General features: G+C 36.4%; 1 protein-coding gene across 2 annotated transcripts in view; it reads left to right on the forward strand.

Moving 5' to 3' along the window:
- CDH8 (cadherin 8) overlaps positions 1-17,338 on the forward strand; it is a 377,200-nt gene that overhangs the window by 115,287 nt on the left and 244,575 nt on the right. For both annotated transcript variants that reach the window (XM_004280902.3, XM_049703096.1), the window contains exon 4: positions 13,283-13,577. In XM_004280902.3, coding sequence (XP_004280950.1) covers positions 13,283-13,577 — 295 coding nt within the window. The remainder of the gene's footprint in view (positions 1-13,282; positions 13,578-17,338) is intronic.

Raw genomic sequence — 17,338 nt, forward strand, 5'->3', positions numbered from 1 at the left:
TTCTAATCAGTAGATTCTTAATCGGTAAACTGATGAGTCTCGTATGTAGCTCGTAGGGTTGTTGTGACACTTAAATGAAACAGAAAATAAACGTATCTAGTATAAGGAAACTCTCAGTGTTCTTGGAGAAATGGCTAAATAATCAAATGAATGGGTCATTCCCTGTGCCTGGGTGGCGAGGGTAACTATATATTTTCTGAGGGAGTATGCATGATAGTATCATGATAGTATACTGAAAAAGTAAAGTAGCTATGCAAAATGGAAGGATGTGTCTAAATAATCACAGGCTGTTTGAGCTATAAAGCATCTGAAAAGTAACTTTATACGCTTTATTTTATAAGTGAAGGAAGCTATAATTAGAAGGATACAAGTTTTACCCACAGTCACTAGATATCTGATATGCAAACTTATCAACATTTCAACAATTTTATAATTGTATTGCTTGGAAATATTATTTTTCTGTTGTTGCTATGACAGATTATCACCAACATAGTAGCTTAACATAACGTGAAGGTATTATCTTATGATTCTGTAGGTCAGAAGCCCAGCACAGGTCTCACTGGGCTAAGACAAATGAGTCTGACTGTGTTCTTTTCTGAAACTTCTAGAGGAAAATCTATTTCCTTTTCTAGAGGCTACCCATTTCTTGGCTATTGGTCCTTTCCTACATCTTCAAAGTCAGTAAGTTTGAATCTCTCTGACCATTATTCTGCAGTCGTATCTCCCTCTGACCACAGACAGAAAAGGTTCTTCTTTTTTAAGGATGCATGTAATTAGATTGGGCTCACCTGTATAACCCAGAATAATCTACCCATTCCAGGGTCCTTAAATTAGTCACATCTGTAAAGGCCCTTTTGATAGGTAAGGTAACATATTTGTAGGTTCTGGTAATTAGGACATGGATATCTTTTGGGGACTATATTTCTGTCTACAGCACCTAGAATCATAACCTATCAGTAGCATCATGTAACTTACAGCCACCATTTTGCATAAGTAAGGTATTCATTGATAAGTAGCTGGTATGCTTTGGGAGGATATGTTCGTTTGCTAGAGCTGCCATAATAAAATACAAGAGGCAGAGTAGCTTAAACAACAGAAATTTATTTTCTCACAGTTCTGGAAGCCAAAAGTCCAGGTGTCAGCAGGTTGGGTTTCTCCTAAGGTCTCTCTCCTTGGCTTGCAGGTAGCTGCCCTCCTGCTGCCTTGTCACATACCTCCTCACATGGTCTTTCCTCTGTGCATGTGTGTCCCTGATATTTCTCTGTGTGTCTAAGCTTCCTCTTCTTATAAGGACACCAATCAGATTGGATCAAGACCCATCTTAATCGTCTCATTTTAACTTAATCATCCTCTTTAATGGCTGTATCTCCAGATATAGTCACATTCTTTTCTTTTAAAATTTTTAAAATTTTTATTGAAGTATAGTTGATTTATAATGCCGTGTTAGTTGCAGGTATACAGCACAGTGATTCAGGTGTATATATATATATATATATATATATATATATATATATATATGGGCACATTCTGAAGTACTGGGGCTTAGGGCTTCAGCATATGAATTTTGAGGAGAAACTATTGACCTCTTAACAGAGGACTTGAAAGGATTATGTATGTTTCTGTTTAAAAATGAAAAAAAAATACTGTTTATTTTCGTAAAAGATGATGATGATGATGATTGCAGGAGATTTACAGATTTCCAACAGATCTATTTATAGTGTGAAAAGTAAGGGCATTTTCAGTCTTCAGGTTGTTTTTACTGTTCGTTATTTTTTTTTAGCTAACTTCTAAGCTTTGTTGGCAGAATGGAGATGGAGTAAAGACACACACACACATACACAGTCTCTTACACACATATTTATAGCATTGCAAGCTATATTATTAGCATCTAATTGCAGTACGTTGATGATATATTAGGTTCTATTTCCAAATCTTCACTATAGGAATGATACTTGGGAGAGTAGGAGTTAAAAAAAAATAAAAACGACTTTTACATACAAACTATCCTTACAACAATCAGGTAGTCTTTTTTGATAATGGTGCTAATGACCTCATTAGTATCATTTTAACAAGGAGAAACTAAAATGGGGAAAATTAAAGTCCAAAATCATATCCACTAGTTTTAATTCAAATCGGGTTTTTTGATTGTCATTTATCTAAAAGGAAGGATGCTTGTGAATCTATTTAGCCATCTTCTCATGCACTCTTCTGTGCACCCATGCATTCTCCAACAAAACCATTTACCTACCCATCCTCTTCCTCTTAATTTTTTTTATCAACACATTTATCCATTCATCACTCCACCCATCAATCCATTCACCTACCCATTGAGCAGTCAGACTTGGAAATGTGATTATTTCTGTGAAATCTGTGCTTTGGTCGTGACGCTCTGCTTTCCTAGGGAGGCTCTGAATGAGACAGTTTACAATGCTCAAGGAGTAGGAGTGGGTAACACAGCTAAGTTATTATCAGGCTTTTTGATCACAGAAAAAAATGATTCGCTAATGGCACACCCTATTCTATGGCCCAAACTAAATCCCAGGTTTATGTGTTTCATTTTTAACTTCAACTGCAATGTTCTTCCAAATTCATGGCATTTTGATTATCTCACAGTGCCTTTATAAATAGAGAATTTCAGAGAGAATAGATGACTGTCATTTGGTTATCCACGGTGTTCTTTCCCACTGTGATCTTGTCAGTTTTTGGATAACAAGATATATCCTGTTTAGCAAGTAACGGTGATTACCACATCTGAAATCTATCTCATATTTTCAACTCCTATTAGGACTCTGGTTAATCAAGTTCTTTGCAAACATAAAGGGCATTGACACAACATTTTTATATTTTCTTTTTTCCTTTTTAAAACAGTACAGCTGAAGGCTTCACTGTAAACTGATCTTTGGATAATATCCTGAATATCTGTTTTAAATATCCATATCAGTTTAAAATCTACTTCTTTTGTTTGGCTAGTAATCCTGGGTGTCTTCTTTTAGTCCTATTCACCTTGCTTATATTGTATATTACTATATTGTCTATTTATTTTGCACAAAATTTCCCCCTCTCATATCTATATCTTTACTATCTATATCTATACATCTATTGAGACAGAAATTTTTAAAAGAAATCTGTGAAGAGTGATGGTTTAGTTGCAAAGTAAACATGCTCCAAAGATCTTTGTCTGAGAATCTCTCATAATTTATAGTTGAACTCCCAAGTCCTATGTCTGCTTTACTGTAAGACAGGAAATAGGACTGTGAGAGAGAATAATTTGTTATGTTTTCCCCAAATCAATCTTTTAGTGAGAAACTCTGTGGTCCTTCCACCCACCCACTCACCAGTATGTCCATCTGTTCATTCATGTATCCGTTCATAGTATTTAATGTGCTTTGGAACCTAAATGGAAAAACGGCTGAGACTCTTACTCAGCTAGCCATCCCTCTATCTATTATTTTTTATGCATGCATTGCCCAATAAAACCATCTGTCTATCCATTTTCCTCCGCTTAATTCTGTTATCAACCAGTTTATCCATCCATCCAATCATTCATTCATCCATCCACTCCTTGATCCATTCACCTAAATCTCTTTTTAGTAATAGGTCCACAATTACTATTCACCCACACTCTTGAGCACACAAGCATTTATTCAATGGCCCAATGCACATTGATCACCCTCCCCCTACTTCTAGGCTTACAGTTTTTGAGTAACAAGAAAGAAAAATGAAGTACATTTTAAATACCTTACAATTTTATTTGTCGATTACACGTCACTAAAGCTGTAAAAAAGTAAAAACTTCCAGATACATATACTATCATTACTTCCTGAGCCGGTGAATAAGTACCAAATATGTGACTATACGCTCAATATAAGAATGCCCAATGTAAGAGTTTAAGCCACTTTGTACCAAGATCATTTGACTCAAGAAGTGACATTCTTGGGAGAAAATATTTGCAAACGGAGCAACTGACAAAGGATTAATCTCCAAAATATACAAATAGCTCAGGCAGCTCAATATCAAAAAAACAAAAAACCCAATCAAAAACTGGGCAGAAGACCTAAATACCTAAATAGACATTTATCCAAAGAAGACATACAGATGGCCAACAAACACATGAAAAGATGCTCAACATTTGGAAGTGTATATATGTCAGTGCTACTCTTTCACTTTGTCCCAGCTTACACTTCCCCCTCCCCATACCCTCAAGTGCATTCTCTACATCTGTGTCTTTATTCCTGTCCTGCCCCTAGGTTCGTCAGAACCATTTTTCTTTTTTTTTTTTTATAGATAGCTAGTGGGAAGCAGCTGCATCGCACAGGGAGATCAGCTCGGTGCTTTGTGACCACCTAGAGGGGTGGGCTGGGGGTGTGGGAGGGAGATGCAAGAGGGAGGGGATATGGGGATATATGTGTACATATAGCTGATTCACTTTGTTGTACAGAGAAACTAACACAACACTGTAAAACAATTATACTCCAATAAAGATATTTAAAAAAGAAAGATGCTCAACATCACTAATTATTAGAGAAATGCAAATCAAAACTACAATGAGGTATCACCTCACACCAGTCAGAATGGCCATCATCAGAAAATCTGCAAACAATAAATGCTGGGGAGCGTGTGGAGAAAAGGGAACCCTCTTGCACTGTTGGTGGGAATGTAAATTGCTACAGCCGCTATGGAGAACAGTATGGAGGTTCCTTAAAAAACTAAAAGTAGAATTAACCATATGACCCAGCAATCCCACTACTGGGCATATACCCTGAGAAAACCATAATTCAAAAAGACACATGTACCCCAGTGTTCATTGCAGCAGTATTTACAATAGCCAGGACATGGAAGCAACCTAAATGTCCATCAACAGAGGAATGGGTAAAGAAGACGTGGTACATATATACAATGGAATGTTACTCAGCTATAAAAAGGAACAAAATTGGGTCATTTGTAGAGACGTGGATGGACCTTGAGACTGTCATACAGAGTGAAGCCAGAAAGAGAAAAACAAATATCTTATATTAACACATATATGTGGAATCTAGAAAAATGGTATAGATGATCTTATTTGCAAAGCAGAAATAGAGACAGAAGTAGAGAACAAACGTGTGGATACCAAGGGGGAAAGGGCAGGTGGATTGAATTGGGAGATTGGGATTGACATATATACACTATTGATACTATGTATAAAATAGATAACTAATGAGAACCTACTGTATAGCACAGGGAACCCTGCTCAGTGCTCTGTGGTGACCTAAATGGGAAGGAAATCCAAAAAAGAGGGGAGATATATATATATATATATATATATATATATATATATATATATATATATATATAGCTGATTCACTTTGCTGTACAGTAGAAACTAACACAACATTATAAAGCAACTATACTCCAATAAAAAAAAAAGGAAGTGGCATTTCTTATATTCACTACAGAGTAATGTTGCATGTTGAAGTCTATGTTGTTAGATGTATTTTTCTTGGAAAGCAGTTCCAGGTTTGGCAGAACTTATCATTGTAATTCCAAAATTCAATCTCCACAAGAATCCACCCTATATGCAGTTTTACTTGAATATTTTGGCTCCTAAAAGATATCATGCCTTTATCTATTATCTGTTGTCACATTTTAATCATTACAAAAACCCTATAGATAGGTTGTTAAACCTGTTATTAAAGCATTTTACAAATAAGGACACTGAAATCTGGGGAGGTTAAGTAAATCCCTCAGTATCTTACAGTTTTTTCTATTTCTTATCAGGCTCTCATTCTGGTTCCCATAATCTGAATTACTACTATATTAATCTTTGGTTGCCTTAGAGAAACATATTGACTTCCAACCCTGTAAGATTTAATATGTTAACCAGGATGTTATCAACATACATAAGAAATTATGTGTCCAATTGAAAGGAGTTCATTGTCTTTTTTTTTTTTTTTTTAACCTGTGGTTGCTTAAATATCGGAGCCTCCACCTCATTACTTAAAGGAAAAGAAAAAATCTGAGAATACAAAACTTAAGCATGCTAGAGCATTTTTAAGACCGTTTTTGTAGGATGGGCATACTTACGCTGTTTTTTCCCATGGCATCATTATGGAATTGATCCATCTAATCCTCCTTTCTCTGAATCCTATCAACAAGGATAATTTGGCTTCACTTGTGTGTGGGTCTTTATATAAAGGGAAATTTTGCTCATCATGATCACTTAAATAGTCAAAATACTATTTATCATTGATATGTTGCCTTTAAAAAAATTGGGCTTGGGAACTTTCTTTGTTGGCGTTGGGCTAAGAGAGATGGATTTGCTATAAGGCTGACACATCATGTTTCCAAACCTATAAAGCTGCGGTCCAGACAAGATAGTAGCAAATTTGCCAAGGTCATGAATGTTGGCTTGGTAAACAGCTGGCCAGCCTCTTCTTGTCAATATTCTCCATTTGCATTCTTATTAGTTGAGCATACTGCCTTTCTATTTCTATGTCTACTCTATTTCAAACTTTTTTAGGATGAACTGTACTGCATGATTTCATACAAATAGCTTCTAAATATATATAGGAAATTTCTACTGCCATATAGGGACAGAATAGAGAGGCTTCTCCATTCTGCCTTCTTCTCATCTAGTGAAATAGGAGGTCTCCAGACTAACTAGGTATGCTTTCCTGGGGATCTCTCTAGAATTATGCTAAAATGTGTATGCTCTGAAATCTGATTTACTGGGTTACATCTGGTTCTGTTATTTGTTAGTCATGTGAGCTTGAGAAAGTCCATATATTTACTGAACCAGTGCCTCTCATCCTTATAAAATCACTGATAAGGTGCAGGAAGTTATGGTAGGTCCTGTGCAGACAAAACAGCAATTAGACTTTACTGAGCATTTGCTATGTACCATGTACAGTGCTTGTTGTTGGAAGATTGTTGACTAATGTACCTAGAGGCCCTTTGTGGAACTTAACCATTTAAAGGAGTAACACAAGTAATGCATTCCTAATTCTGACTATAATTTCAGGTCCCTGCAGCCAAAAGCAGCAGTTCACTCAGACTTGCTTCCAATTTTCTATTTCTCTGGGCACTGTTCCCCTTGGCCAGGTTAAGCTGTTCAGTATACACATCAGCAGCTGACACGGAATGCAAAGACCACACATCTGAGATATCAGGACGCTACACATTTGCCTCCTGTAAAACATTAGAATTTTTTTGTCAAAGTAGAGGTCACTTCCAGTGTAGGATGCTCTGTTCTAGTATTTTAATCGGGGATTGTGTCTTCTTTAGCCTTTCACTCCATAAGACAAATTTAAGAGTCATTTGGTTTATATGAGAATGACTTTGAGGACTGTTTTCATTTCACTGAATTATTTCCTTAGAGTGTATGATCGTGAGAGTAAGTGCATATTCCCAACTTGATCTTACTAATATGCTGGGGTGTTTTTATGTCTATTACCTGGCTTTAGTTTTATAATTTGTTTCTGCAAATTGTTAAGAGTGGAGTGACTGAGCCATAAAGAACAGACTTGTGGTTGCCTAGGGGGAGGAGGAGCAGTGGAGGGAAGGATTGGGAGTTTGGGGGTTAGCAGATGCAAACTAGTATATATAGAATGCATAAACAACAAGTTCCTAGTGTATAGCATAGGGAACTATATTTGATATCTTATAATAAACCATAAATGAAAAGAATATGAAAAAGAATATATATATATATCTGAGTCACTTTGTTGTACAGCAGAAATTAACACAACATTGTAAATCAACAATACTTCAGTAAAATAAATGAAAAAAAAAAGAGTGGCATGACTGGATGGAGTAATTATATAGATTTACTGATGTGGTATAACATTTCAGCATATAAAGGCATTTTACAAGTTATGTGGTCCACCCTAACATCTTCACCCCTCCTACCCCATTTCCCACCATCATATGATGCTTCGTTTAGCTCTAAAGCAGAAGAACCAGCGGTTGTCTAGTTCTGCTTGAATACAACGATGGACTCAAACTCATTCTCGAATGGACCATTTCATGTTGGGTCAGCATCTTTTGTGAGATGTTCTATAGTGCACGAGAAGGCTGAACTACAAGTTAAAATAAGTAGATTTCAAGTCAGACTCCTGGTCCTTGTTGTGGAAGAACGGTTCAGGAACATGAAAGTATTCTCTTCTTATACCCTCTTGCACTTTTTCTCTACCGGCCCTTTCACTCTCCTAGCAGCCTAAATATGCACCTGATCTAGAGTGAATTCCTGCACTCTTATCATTTAGGTCAAAAACTTATACTGTGCTAGGTTTCTGGTCCCATCTTTGATGTTAATTGGTTATAACTTAAGGATTAGATTATCCGTCTGTTCGCTGACAGTATCTCCCTGACAGGCACCTGGTAGATAGGGAGAGTACAGTGTAAGATTTAATATTATTTAAGTGTGCTAAGCTTGCTGTTCTTTCCAAGGGAGCGCAGATTGATGAAAAACAGGCATCAGTGATAGAGATTCATGTTGTAGTGATCCCCGTTAACCCCTTTGTGTTTCAAAAGATGCTGATTCTCTCCCTGTAACTTAGACTTCTCTAAAGGAAGAGAGGAAAGTTGAGAAACCTCTTAGGATTTCCTTTTGGAGGGAGTGGAACTTCAAAGTAAGTTCTGATGTCAGAGCTACCGATTTTCCGATGAGGTGCTGATTTCCCCCATAGTTCACTGAATCCTACTCCTCATCACTCACTCTCCAGGAAAAGTTGGGCAGCATGGTAATTAAATCATTCTTTGGTATTAAAATAGGCACTCAGAGGAGAATTTATCTTCTCTAGGCTCTACTGTACTAGGAGTGCTGTAGTGTCCTCAGGAATCTTGTAGGAGAAGGTAGAAAAGTAGTTTGTACTTTTTTTTTTCTTTGACAGCCAGAGGGGAGATAAGGGTGATTCTGTTTGAAGACTGGGGTGGCGGGGGCTCTTATTCTGAGAACAGTGATGTGTGTATATTAGATACTTGTTGTCTGTTGTCCATCTATTATTCATCCATTGCCATCCATCCATCCATCCATCCATTCATCCATCCACTCATGTTTCCATCGATGTTCCCTCTACTATGTCTCAGTTGTTTTGCTGGGGGCTACAGTTGAATGCATATTTGAGGGAACTCAAGGGCTTTGCGTTTAGAGTGGATAAGATTTTAGCTCACTGAACCTAACTTTTCTAAATTTCTTTACTCTCTTCTTTAAATTACTGTTTTGAAAGTAAAACGAGGCAGTGTTCTTTCCTTCCCTTCTTTTGCATTCACCTTACTTACTCCACAAATATTGTTTGAGCTCCAACAACATGACAGGCACCTTACTAGGCCGTGGGAATGCAAAGGAGAGTGGAGATGCAAGAGCTTCTTCCCGTGGCTTTTAAAGTTTAAACTTGTATTTTAATTAAGGGATATTTTGAAAATATATGAAAGACAGTAAAGGTGTAATTATATTGATACTCACAATTCAACTCAATTATGTAGCAGTCCCGTTATGATCCCTCAAATCAAAGACTTAATATGAATGACTGGATCGCTCGTTGCATACCTGACACTCGGCACTTCTCCTACGAGGCTGCTGTGAGTGACCACCGGGATCCGTCTGGTTGTAGATGAGACAGATCATGGGTGCTGGGCTGAGCTTGGGAACGCAGATTGAGGTAGCTTTGTGAATTGGTGTCTAAGTTTTCCCTCTGATCTCTTTTCCTTTGCTTCTGAGACTTTTGCTTATGGGCACACACCAAGCACTGTGATTTAGTAAAACAAACTATTATGATACCAGCCTTCTTACTGAAACCTTGTGTTTATGGACTCTTGTTGCTTTATAGTCAAATCTGAATTCTATCTTGCCTTCAAAACTCTGTGTAATCTGACCCCTGCCTTGCTTTTTATTCTTATTTCCTGCTTCTTCTCGTTTCCTGAAGTCAGTGCGATGTTAAATCATCTTTTCCCACTTACTATGCTCTCTCTTATCTCTGGATCTTCACCCATTCCCTCCCTCTTTGAGATCTGGAGTTTTCATCATTACTTGTTTGTAGTGGCCTTTTCTGTTCCTCCAAGCTCCACTTTCTGAGTTAAGTAAACTTAATATATGCACTCAAACCTTTAGAGCATGCATTTGAATCCAGGAAATTTCCTTTAAAGCTTCTGCTGTTAAGATCACCACTTGCTGATAGTACATTCTATGGAAAAGTTCCCTAAAAATCTCTGAATCTTAACTGTTTCATGGGTGAAATGGCAAAGTGTTCTCTGGTTGGCTGTGAGAAAAACATTACATGTATACATGTATTGAATAAAATGTTTACCAGGTAATATGTAGTTAATACGTGTGGTAGTAACAATAACAACAGCAAATATTTTCTGTTTATTTGTGTTTATCTCCCACTAACCTATGGGTCTTTGAGGGCAGAGACCATGTCTGTGTTGTTTGTAATCATATTTTGTGCGTATTTAATCAGTGAATGGATGAGGTATTTTTGTACCACAGCCAGGCCAACCAGTCTTACCATCCCAGCCAGTTTGCATGTGGCCCTTATGCTGCTCTAATTAGCAGAAGCAGCTCTTGGGAGAGATGGTCCTCACACTTTCAGATGATGCACAAATGTGTGAAAATGTGGTGCGTTTGGGATACCTTTGGTACCATAATCTCACAGAGAGCGTCCTGGGGTGGGATAAATTGACAAGAACAGTCTTGATGCATTGAAGTGAGCAGGTTTTAACAGATATGTGAAGACCAACCAAAAAAGCAGCAGCTTATCATCAGGTATTCCGAAGCCTGAGGTCCAGATCTGGAGTTTTATGAGCATTTGCTGCCTGTAATTGCTATTCTTGCATACCCACAGGTCTTTTATTTGTAATGTCAAGTTGGTTACCTGAACAAGCCATGTGCAAGAGTGTGTTTGAGTGTGTGTGATCCAAATTACAGGATGAAATGAATGAATATAGAAATGCAGTACTCTGCCTTTCAAGATCATGAGGGCTCTGGATTTTGCTGAGATTTGCTAAAAATAAATTTCAGAAGAAAGAGGAAGCACACAGTGTTTGCTAAGAGTTCTTTCAGGATGGAATCTTGGGAACTTTTCACTCAGCTTGCAACTGGGCTTTATTATAGTGTTTTCAGATAGTCGTATATAGTTGAGGATGCTATGAAGTAAAAATGGTTTTAGTTATTGTACACTTAATATACCAACTTTCATTTTTCTCTTTTTCAAATAGATCATCTCAGATTCTAAAACCAATTCTGCAGGGTAGATGTTTTATCCCCATATTAGAAGCACAGTAACTGAAGCTCAAATAAATGTGTTAATTTCTCCAGTTTATATAGTTAGAGAGACCTGAGTCTTAGCTTTGTGTGTTTTCAAAAACCTATGCTTTTCCCTTCTCCCTCAGTTATTTCTAAACACAAAGGATCATCAAAACCTGGGAGTACGATACGATTTACTAATCAGAGGCTATTGATAAATATAAGGAAAATGTGGTGCAAATAAGTTCTAATATAAGTAATAGTAGCAGCATTTTGAATGTCTTAATTTTTAATAGCAAAAATGTGATGGGCAAGAGTGACACATACCAATACCTCTGTGTCTTAGTGATGCCTGTATATGAATGGAAACGTCCATGAATCATATTTTATTCAAAATTTTCTTTTTTAATAAAAATGCTAATGGAAATGTTAAAATGCACATAAATTAAAATGGTCATAAATTAGGATTAATATCATATTAATGAATTATAATCCTACATTCATTAAGATAAAGTGGCATTTCAATATTTGCTCTTGTTAATAAGTTCAATACAATAAATGAAAGGGATACATTTTGAGATTCAGTAAGTATTTGATGTAATCTTATGCTTTAGCTTTTTAAAGTATTCAAAAGTAAAATAGGAGATCTAGATGCATTTGGATTCTTTGTTGCTGTTTTTATGTCTTTAAAAAAATCTTTTCATTTATTGAGGCACTAAATACAATTTAAATTGGCAAAGAACGCAATCACTGAATGAAAGTGATCCCAAGAGAATGCAATGTCTTTTGAGCTTCTAGGAGTTTCTTTGCACAAGACTTTTTTTTCAATATATACATATGTATATTTTTTAAGGAGCAAGTGTTTGAAATCTCCTGATGCAAGAACTATAACTATACTGGCATTTAAGTAACTGGATTAAGCTGAAAATATGTACATTTGAGCAGTATTTTGCAAATATAATTCAGTTAATTTTCCTTTTAAAAATACAAACTAAAAATATATATATTCTTGTTTTATTTTAGTTTTTTTAACAGGAGTCAACATAGTATAAAAAAGAAGCACCCTGTATCAGGAGTCTCCCTCTAAGGAATAAACGGTGAAAATTTGAAAGCCAGGGATTCTGTTTTACCCAGTACCTACTAAAATGTTTGAGGCAGAGTAGGTGTTCAATAAATATTTGTTGCCATGATCTAAGGTGGATCTGCATCCCTGCTGCGAAGTTTTCATTTCTCTAAGAAGTCCCATTTCTGGAAAATGTGCTCCCATAATCTGGCCTCAGTCATCTTTGTAAAATGGGAATAATTTTCCTGGACCAGAAGAATTGTGTAAATCAAAGGGGATAAAAAAGCCTTACATAAACATAAGATCTTAATATATATCAGATTATTAGAATTATTTCTGTTTTTATGAATAGAGCAGCCAGATCTGAGTTGAATTTTAGGTCTACTACACTTGATTCCATCAGATGGAAACCTTGAAGATGTTATAATATGCCTTGTCAAACTTCCCTTTTCTCATGTTTCATATGATATATTCTAACTCAGTGACTTTTGGAAGAATTACGGGGATTATCATATGAGAAGTGATTCATATAGCTCTTGGCACACAGATAGTAACCCATAAAAGGTAACTAATAATAATAACTTTAAATAAATGTATTAACAAATTAAAAAGCATACATGTATTTTTGTATTTTCTCCTGGTCTTTTTATCATTGTAAATGCATATCAGTTTATACTGAACAGGTAAATGTATGAATAAATGGAAAGAATACATTTATTTTAGTGTTTTCTTCTCAATCTTTTTATCATTGTAAATGCGTATCAGTTTATACTGAACAGGCCAGAGTATATTTTTAAAGTGTTCAAACATATTTGTCTGAATTTCATTATATTTTACTTGATATGCATTCAGTTGCATAGACTCTTTGTACAGCTACTGTTAGCAGACATTGAAGAAGATACAATCAATGTAGAAAGAAACAACTTTATATTGAAACATGAGGTAGTAAAACATACTTTGCAAATTGCCACATCACTAACCAATGTCCCTTTTCGTTTTAGTTACATACAGACCTGGATCCTGGGAGCAAAAAAATCAAATATATCCTATCAGGCGATGGAGCTGGGACTATCTTTCAAATAAATGACATAACAGGAGATATCCATGCTATAAAAAGACTTGACCGCGAGGAAAAAGCTGAGTACACCCTAACAGCTCAGGCAGTGGACTGGGAGACAAATAAGCCTCTTGAGCCTCCCTCTGAATTTATTATCAAAGTTCAAGACATCAACGACAACGCACCAGAGTTTCTCAATGGACCCTATCATGCTACCGTGCCAGAGATGTCCATTTTGGGTATGTACGCTTCCAATTTCACAGAACTATTAAGAATCATCTTTAAAATAGCTCCTGGCATCAGGGATCGTGTGTGGCTGAATGAAAGACATTTATTACCGTCTTATCTCTAATTTGCATTTCCAAATCCCCTTTTTTGGCCTCAGTTCCACAGCTCAATAGCTTTAGTCCCTTAGTAATAGGAACTGACGAAGCAGTTTTATTAAAATATCTCTCCTTACACGACAGTACTTCAATAGGCTGAATTTGTATTCCTCTCATAGACTGTAGTTCGAGTATTGTTACTGAGGCGGGTTTCTCAAGATTTGTTCCAACATGCCAGACTAATCCTATTGATATTTTCTTGATGTTTAATTATTTGTTTGTATATATTCACATGCAGATGCAGCACACAGAGAAACAGAAAACCGTCTAGGTCTGTAGTCAGCCAGATATTGGATTGAGCTGGTGGGTCGCGTCTAGAGTGAATTAGGAAATCACAGTTACCAGAGGCTTGGGTCGAGTCTAGAGTGAATTAGGAAATCACAGTTACCAGAGGCTTGGGTCGAGTCTAGAGTGAATTAGGAAATCACAGTTACCAGAGGCTTCTGAGCTGTGGGCATCGTACTTTAACCGAACTTTTTAAAGGAGCACTGCTATCACCAAGGACTCACTCCCACTTTTTCTGAGCCATTGAAATATTCATTATACTTTACAGAACAGAATATATTTCAAAACATGATTTTCTACTTTTTCCTCCCCTTTTTGGATTTGTTTTATCCCCAGACTCTGGCCTCGATAAAGGAAATCCCTGGCCCCAGACTTTATACTAGAATAAAAGGTATTTTAGAGCTCTTCCTGGTCTGACAAAAGTAGTAGGTAGGATCCAAAATCCAGGGGATTAAGATCACTAAAGTCATTCCTAAGCGTGCAGTGGATGTAAGGGATACCCTAGTTTGTTTCAAATTGCGTTTAAGACAGCCTATAAGGATACATGCTATGCAGCAAAATCACATAAATGAACAGCAGGTGAACAAGATGTGATAAATAAAAAAACACAAGTGGAGATATAAATTGAAGGCCAAAATTAGGTAAATTGTTTGGCTTCATTTGATCTCTTCTTTCTTAACCCACAGTATAACTTCGGTAGATACACACATTACAGCAGCAAATCAGAACTGACCTCAGGTCTTCACATTTTACCCATGTATTTCTCCTGCCAAGACTCCCCTTTTCTATCTCTTTTGTGAGGAATCCTATTATTATTTATTTTTTCCTTCTTATCAAAATCAAATCACTCCTCTATGGCTGGCTGAAATGACACTTTTTCTAGGGAAACTTCTAGGTCTTTCTAGCAGGAATTTATCTCTCTACCATCACTATTACCGCAGAAAGAAACCCACAAACAAGCAAAAACACATTCATGTTTGTACTTCTTTTAAATTCTGACATGTAAATAGGGACTAAGAAATACTATATATTATTTTCTCTCTTTTTATTTTCCTCTTATTTGATCAACTTATTTAGGGCAGAGAACTTGCCTAATCCATCTTTTCATTCAGGTTTGTGTAAGATGGTTTTAAAGGGCTATTACCAGCTGTAATACATACAGAACACTTAATCTTAATTGCTAATGAATGAAGAACAGTAAAGCTGCTATTTTTGCCTCATTATTATGATTTCTACATCTTAATGGCCAAGTCGATATCTATTTATTGTAAATGTGTCAGAGGCTTCCATTCCTGTGTGTATGAGTTATGTGCCTGATAAGTATGTTGAGAAAAAAAAGCCCCCAAACGTCTGCAAACTTCAAGGTCAATTTCAGCTAAGACAAAGAATTTAAAGATATTATTAGCTACATAATGCAATGTGTATGTGCACCTATGCATTTTTCCTCTATCTAAAGTATTTTTCTTGATAAGAGTGTAGCAACTAAAAGAAATAATCTACACTAACTTTACACAGTTATTTTTAAAAATACTTAGCTTGTGACATCTCTTCTAAAAACCACATGGAATATGCTGCAGTTGAAAGTGTGGGTTTTGAAGTTAGGTGGATGAAATCTTGAATCCTGGTTCTATCCCTTATTATCTGGTTGACTTTGAAGTTCAAGGAGGTTAAACTGTTTCTTGTTTTCCTTAGCTACAATGCAAAGATAACAATTTCCATCTTGCTTTCATTGTTTGAGAACTGCGTGATAAAATACAAAGTCAGGGTGTGCCATGAAGTAAATAAGTGTTCAATAATTGGTTGTCGTGGTTTTTAATCATTTAAAAATGATTTTTATTAATCGATTTCCCATCGTACCTTTGGACCTTTTCTCTGTATCGATTATACAGAGGTGTCTGGTTTCTGTTTGACTCCAGCCTCTCTGGTTAAAGAGAGGCAGAGGCAACTGCTCTATTTTATTGTCAAGTGTGAATTATTCCCTTCATTTCCATGAAGGTGAATATCAGGATGAAGGTCGGCTCCTATCTCCTTTCTCTCCCCATTACCACTGTTCTCTCCCAGCCTGTCTCTTCCCTCCCCTCCTTCCTTCTTTCATTTTTCTTCCTTTGCTACTGCAGAAATGCCAACACCTGCACCTGTACACCCTGAAGAATGCCAGCAAGGACTGGGGGATTTCATTGTGCAGAAAGTGAAAAGTAAAATTCTAATTGAGAAATTTACCAATATTACATTGAAATGAATGTGATATTCAAGAACCGTCTGCCAGTTGACAAGCTGTCAGGACAAAACACACATATATATTTGCCCAAATGGCAGCCAAATTATTTTAGAAATATCATATTTGGAAGCTGTAGACAGAGCTCTTTTATATTCTACTGTGAATTTCAGAACTTGATGAGAATTCACTTTTATAGCAATACCACATAAAGAGTGATGTGCAAGCTTGTCTGGTTTTTACTGTGGATCCCAAACTAGCATCGTTGAAGTTGGTTTTTCAGTGAAAATGTGCCTACACTTATTAAGTTCCAGACACTTTAAATAGATATTTTTTTTGGCTACCGGATATTAGAGTGAGGGATACTTAACCCTGATTGTGTGTCCACACCTGGGTTCAGGTAAAATGAACTTTGTATTTAGCTTCGAAGTAGAATCTCAGATTATTTGACTGCAGATTTTCTACTTGTGTTAGTGACATGACCCATCTAAGCCTCACCTTCTCTGTCTGTGTAGGGTGCACAAGCATCCCTACCTAAGAAAGTATGTTTGGAAAAATTCAATGATTATATTTAAATAACTTGGCATAGCATAGAGTTGGTGCTCAACTGATATTAGTTTCTTTACAAACATCCATTTTCAAGCTACTTCTGCTAGTATGATGCAATAAATTGCGTATAGGATATGAATGCCTTGGTCAATGAAAAATTGCTCGACAAGCCTTAACTTCATGTTTCGCAGTTGTACATGTTGGAATGAAGCCTGTTTTATTCAAAAGGGCATATTAGTGAAGATGGGAATAAAAGGATCAGAAAGCCAAGGAGGGCTTAAGCTGGTGGGCATGATTGCATTGTTGAGTACACAGTTATATAAAACACAGCACTGGTGGTTTTCTTTGAGATTCAAGGCTATTCTCATGATGATCAATATGTATTAAAAAGTTGCTATATCCCCAAAGCTGTGTTAAATGCTTGCAATATTCACAACAATCCTACATTAGTACCGGTGTTAACTTCTCTATTTCTCTTTATTTTTAATCAGAAAAAATAGGGGAAATAATAGCTAATCCAAACCCAGATATTAAGTGGGAGAACGGATTTAAATTCAGACATCTGGCT

The sequence above is a fragment of the Orcinus orca genome, chromosome 20, assembly GCF_937001465.1.
Source record: "Orcinus orca chromosome 20, mOrcOrc1.1, whole genome shotgun sequence".
NCBI classification, from domain to species: Eukaryota; Metazoa; Chordata; class Mammalia; order Artiodactyla; family Delphinidae; genus Orcinus; species Orcinus orca.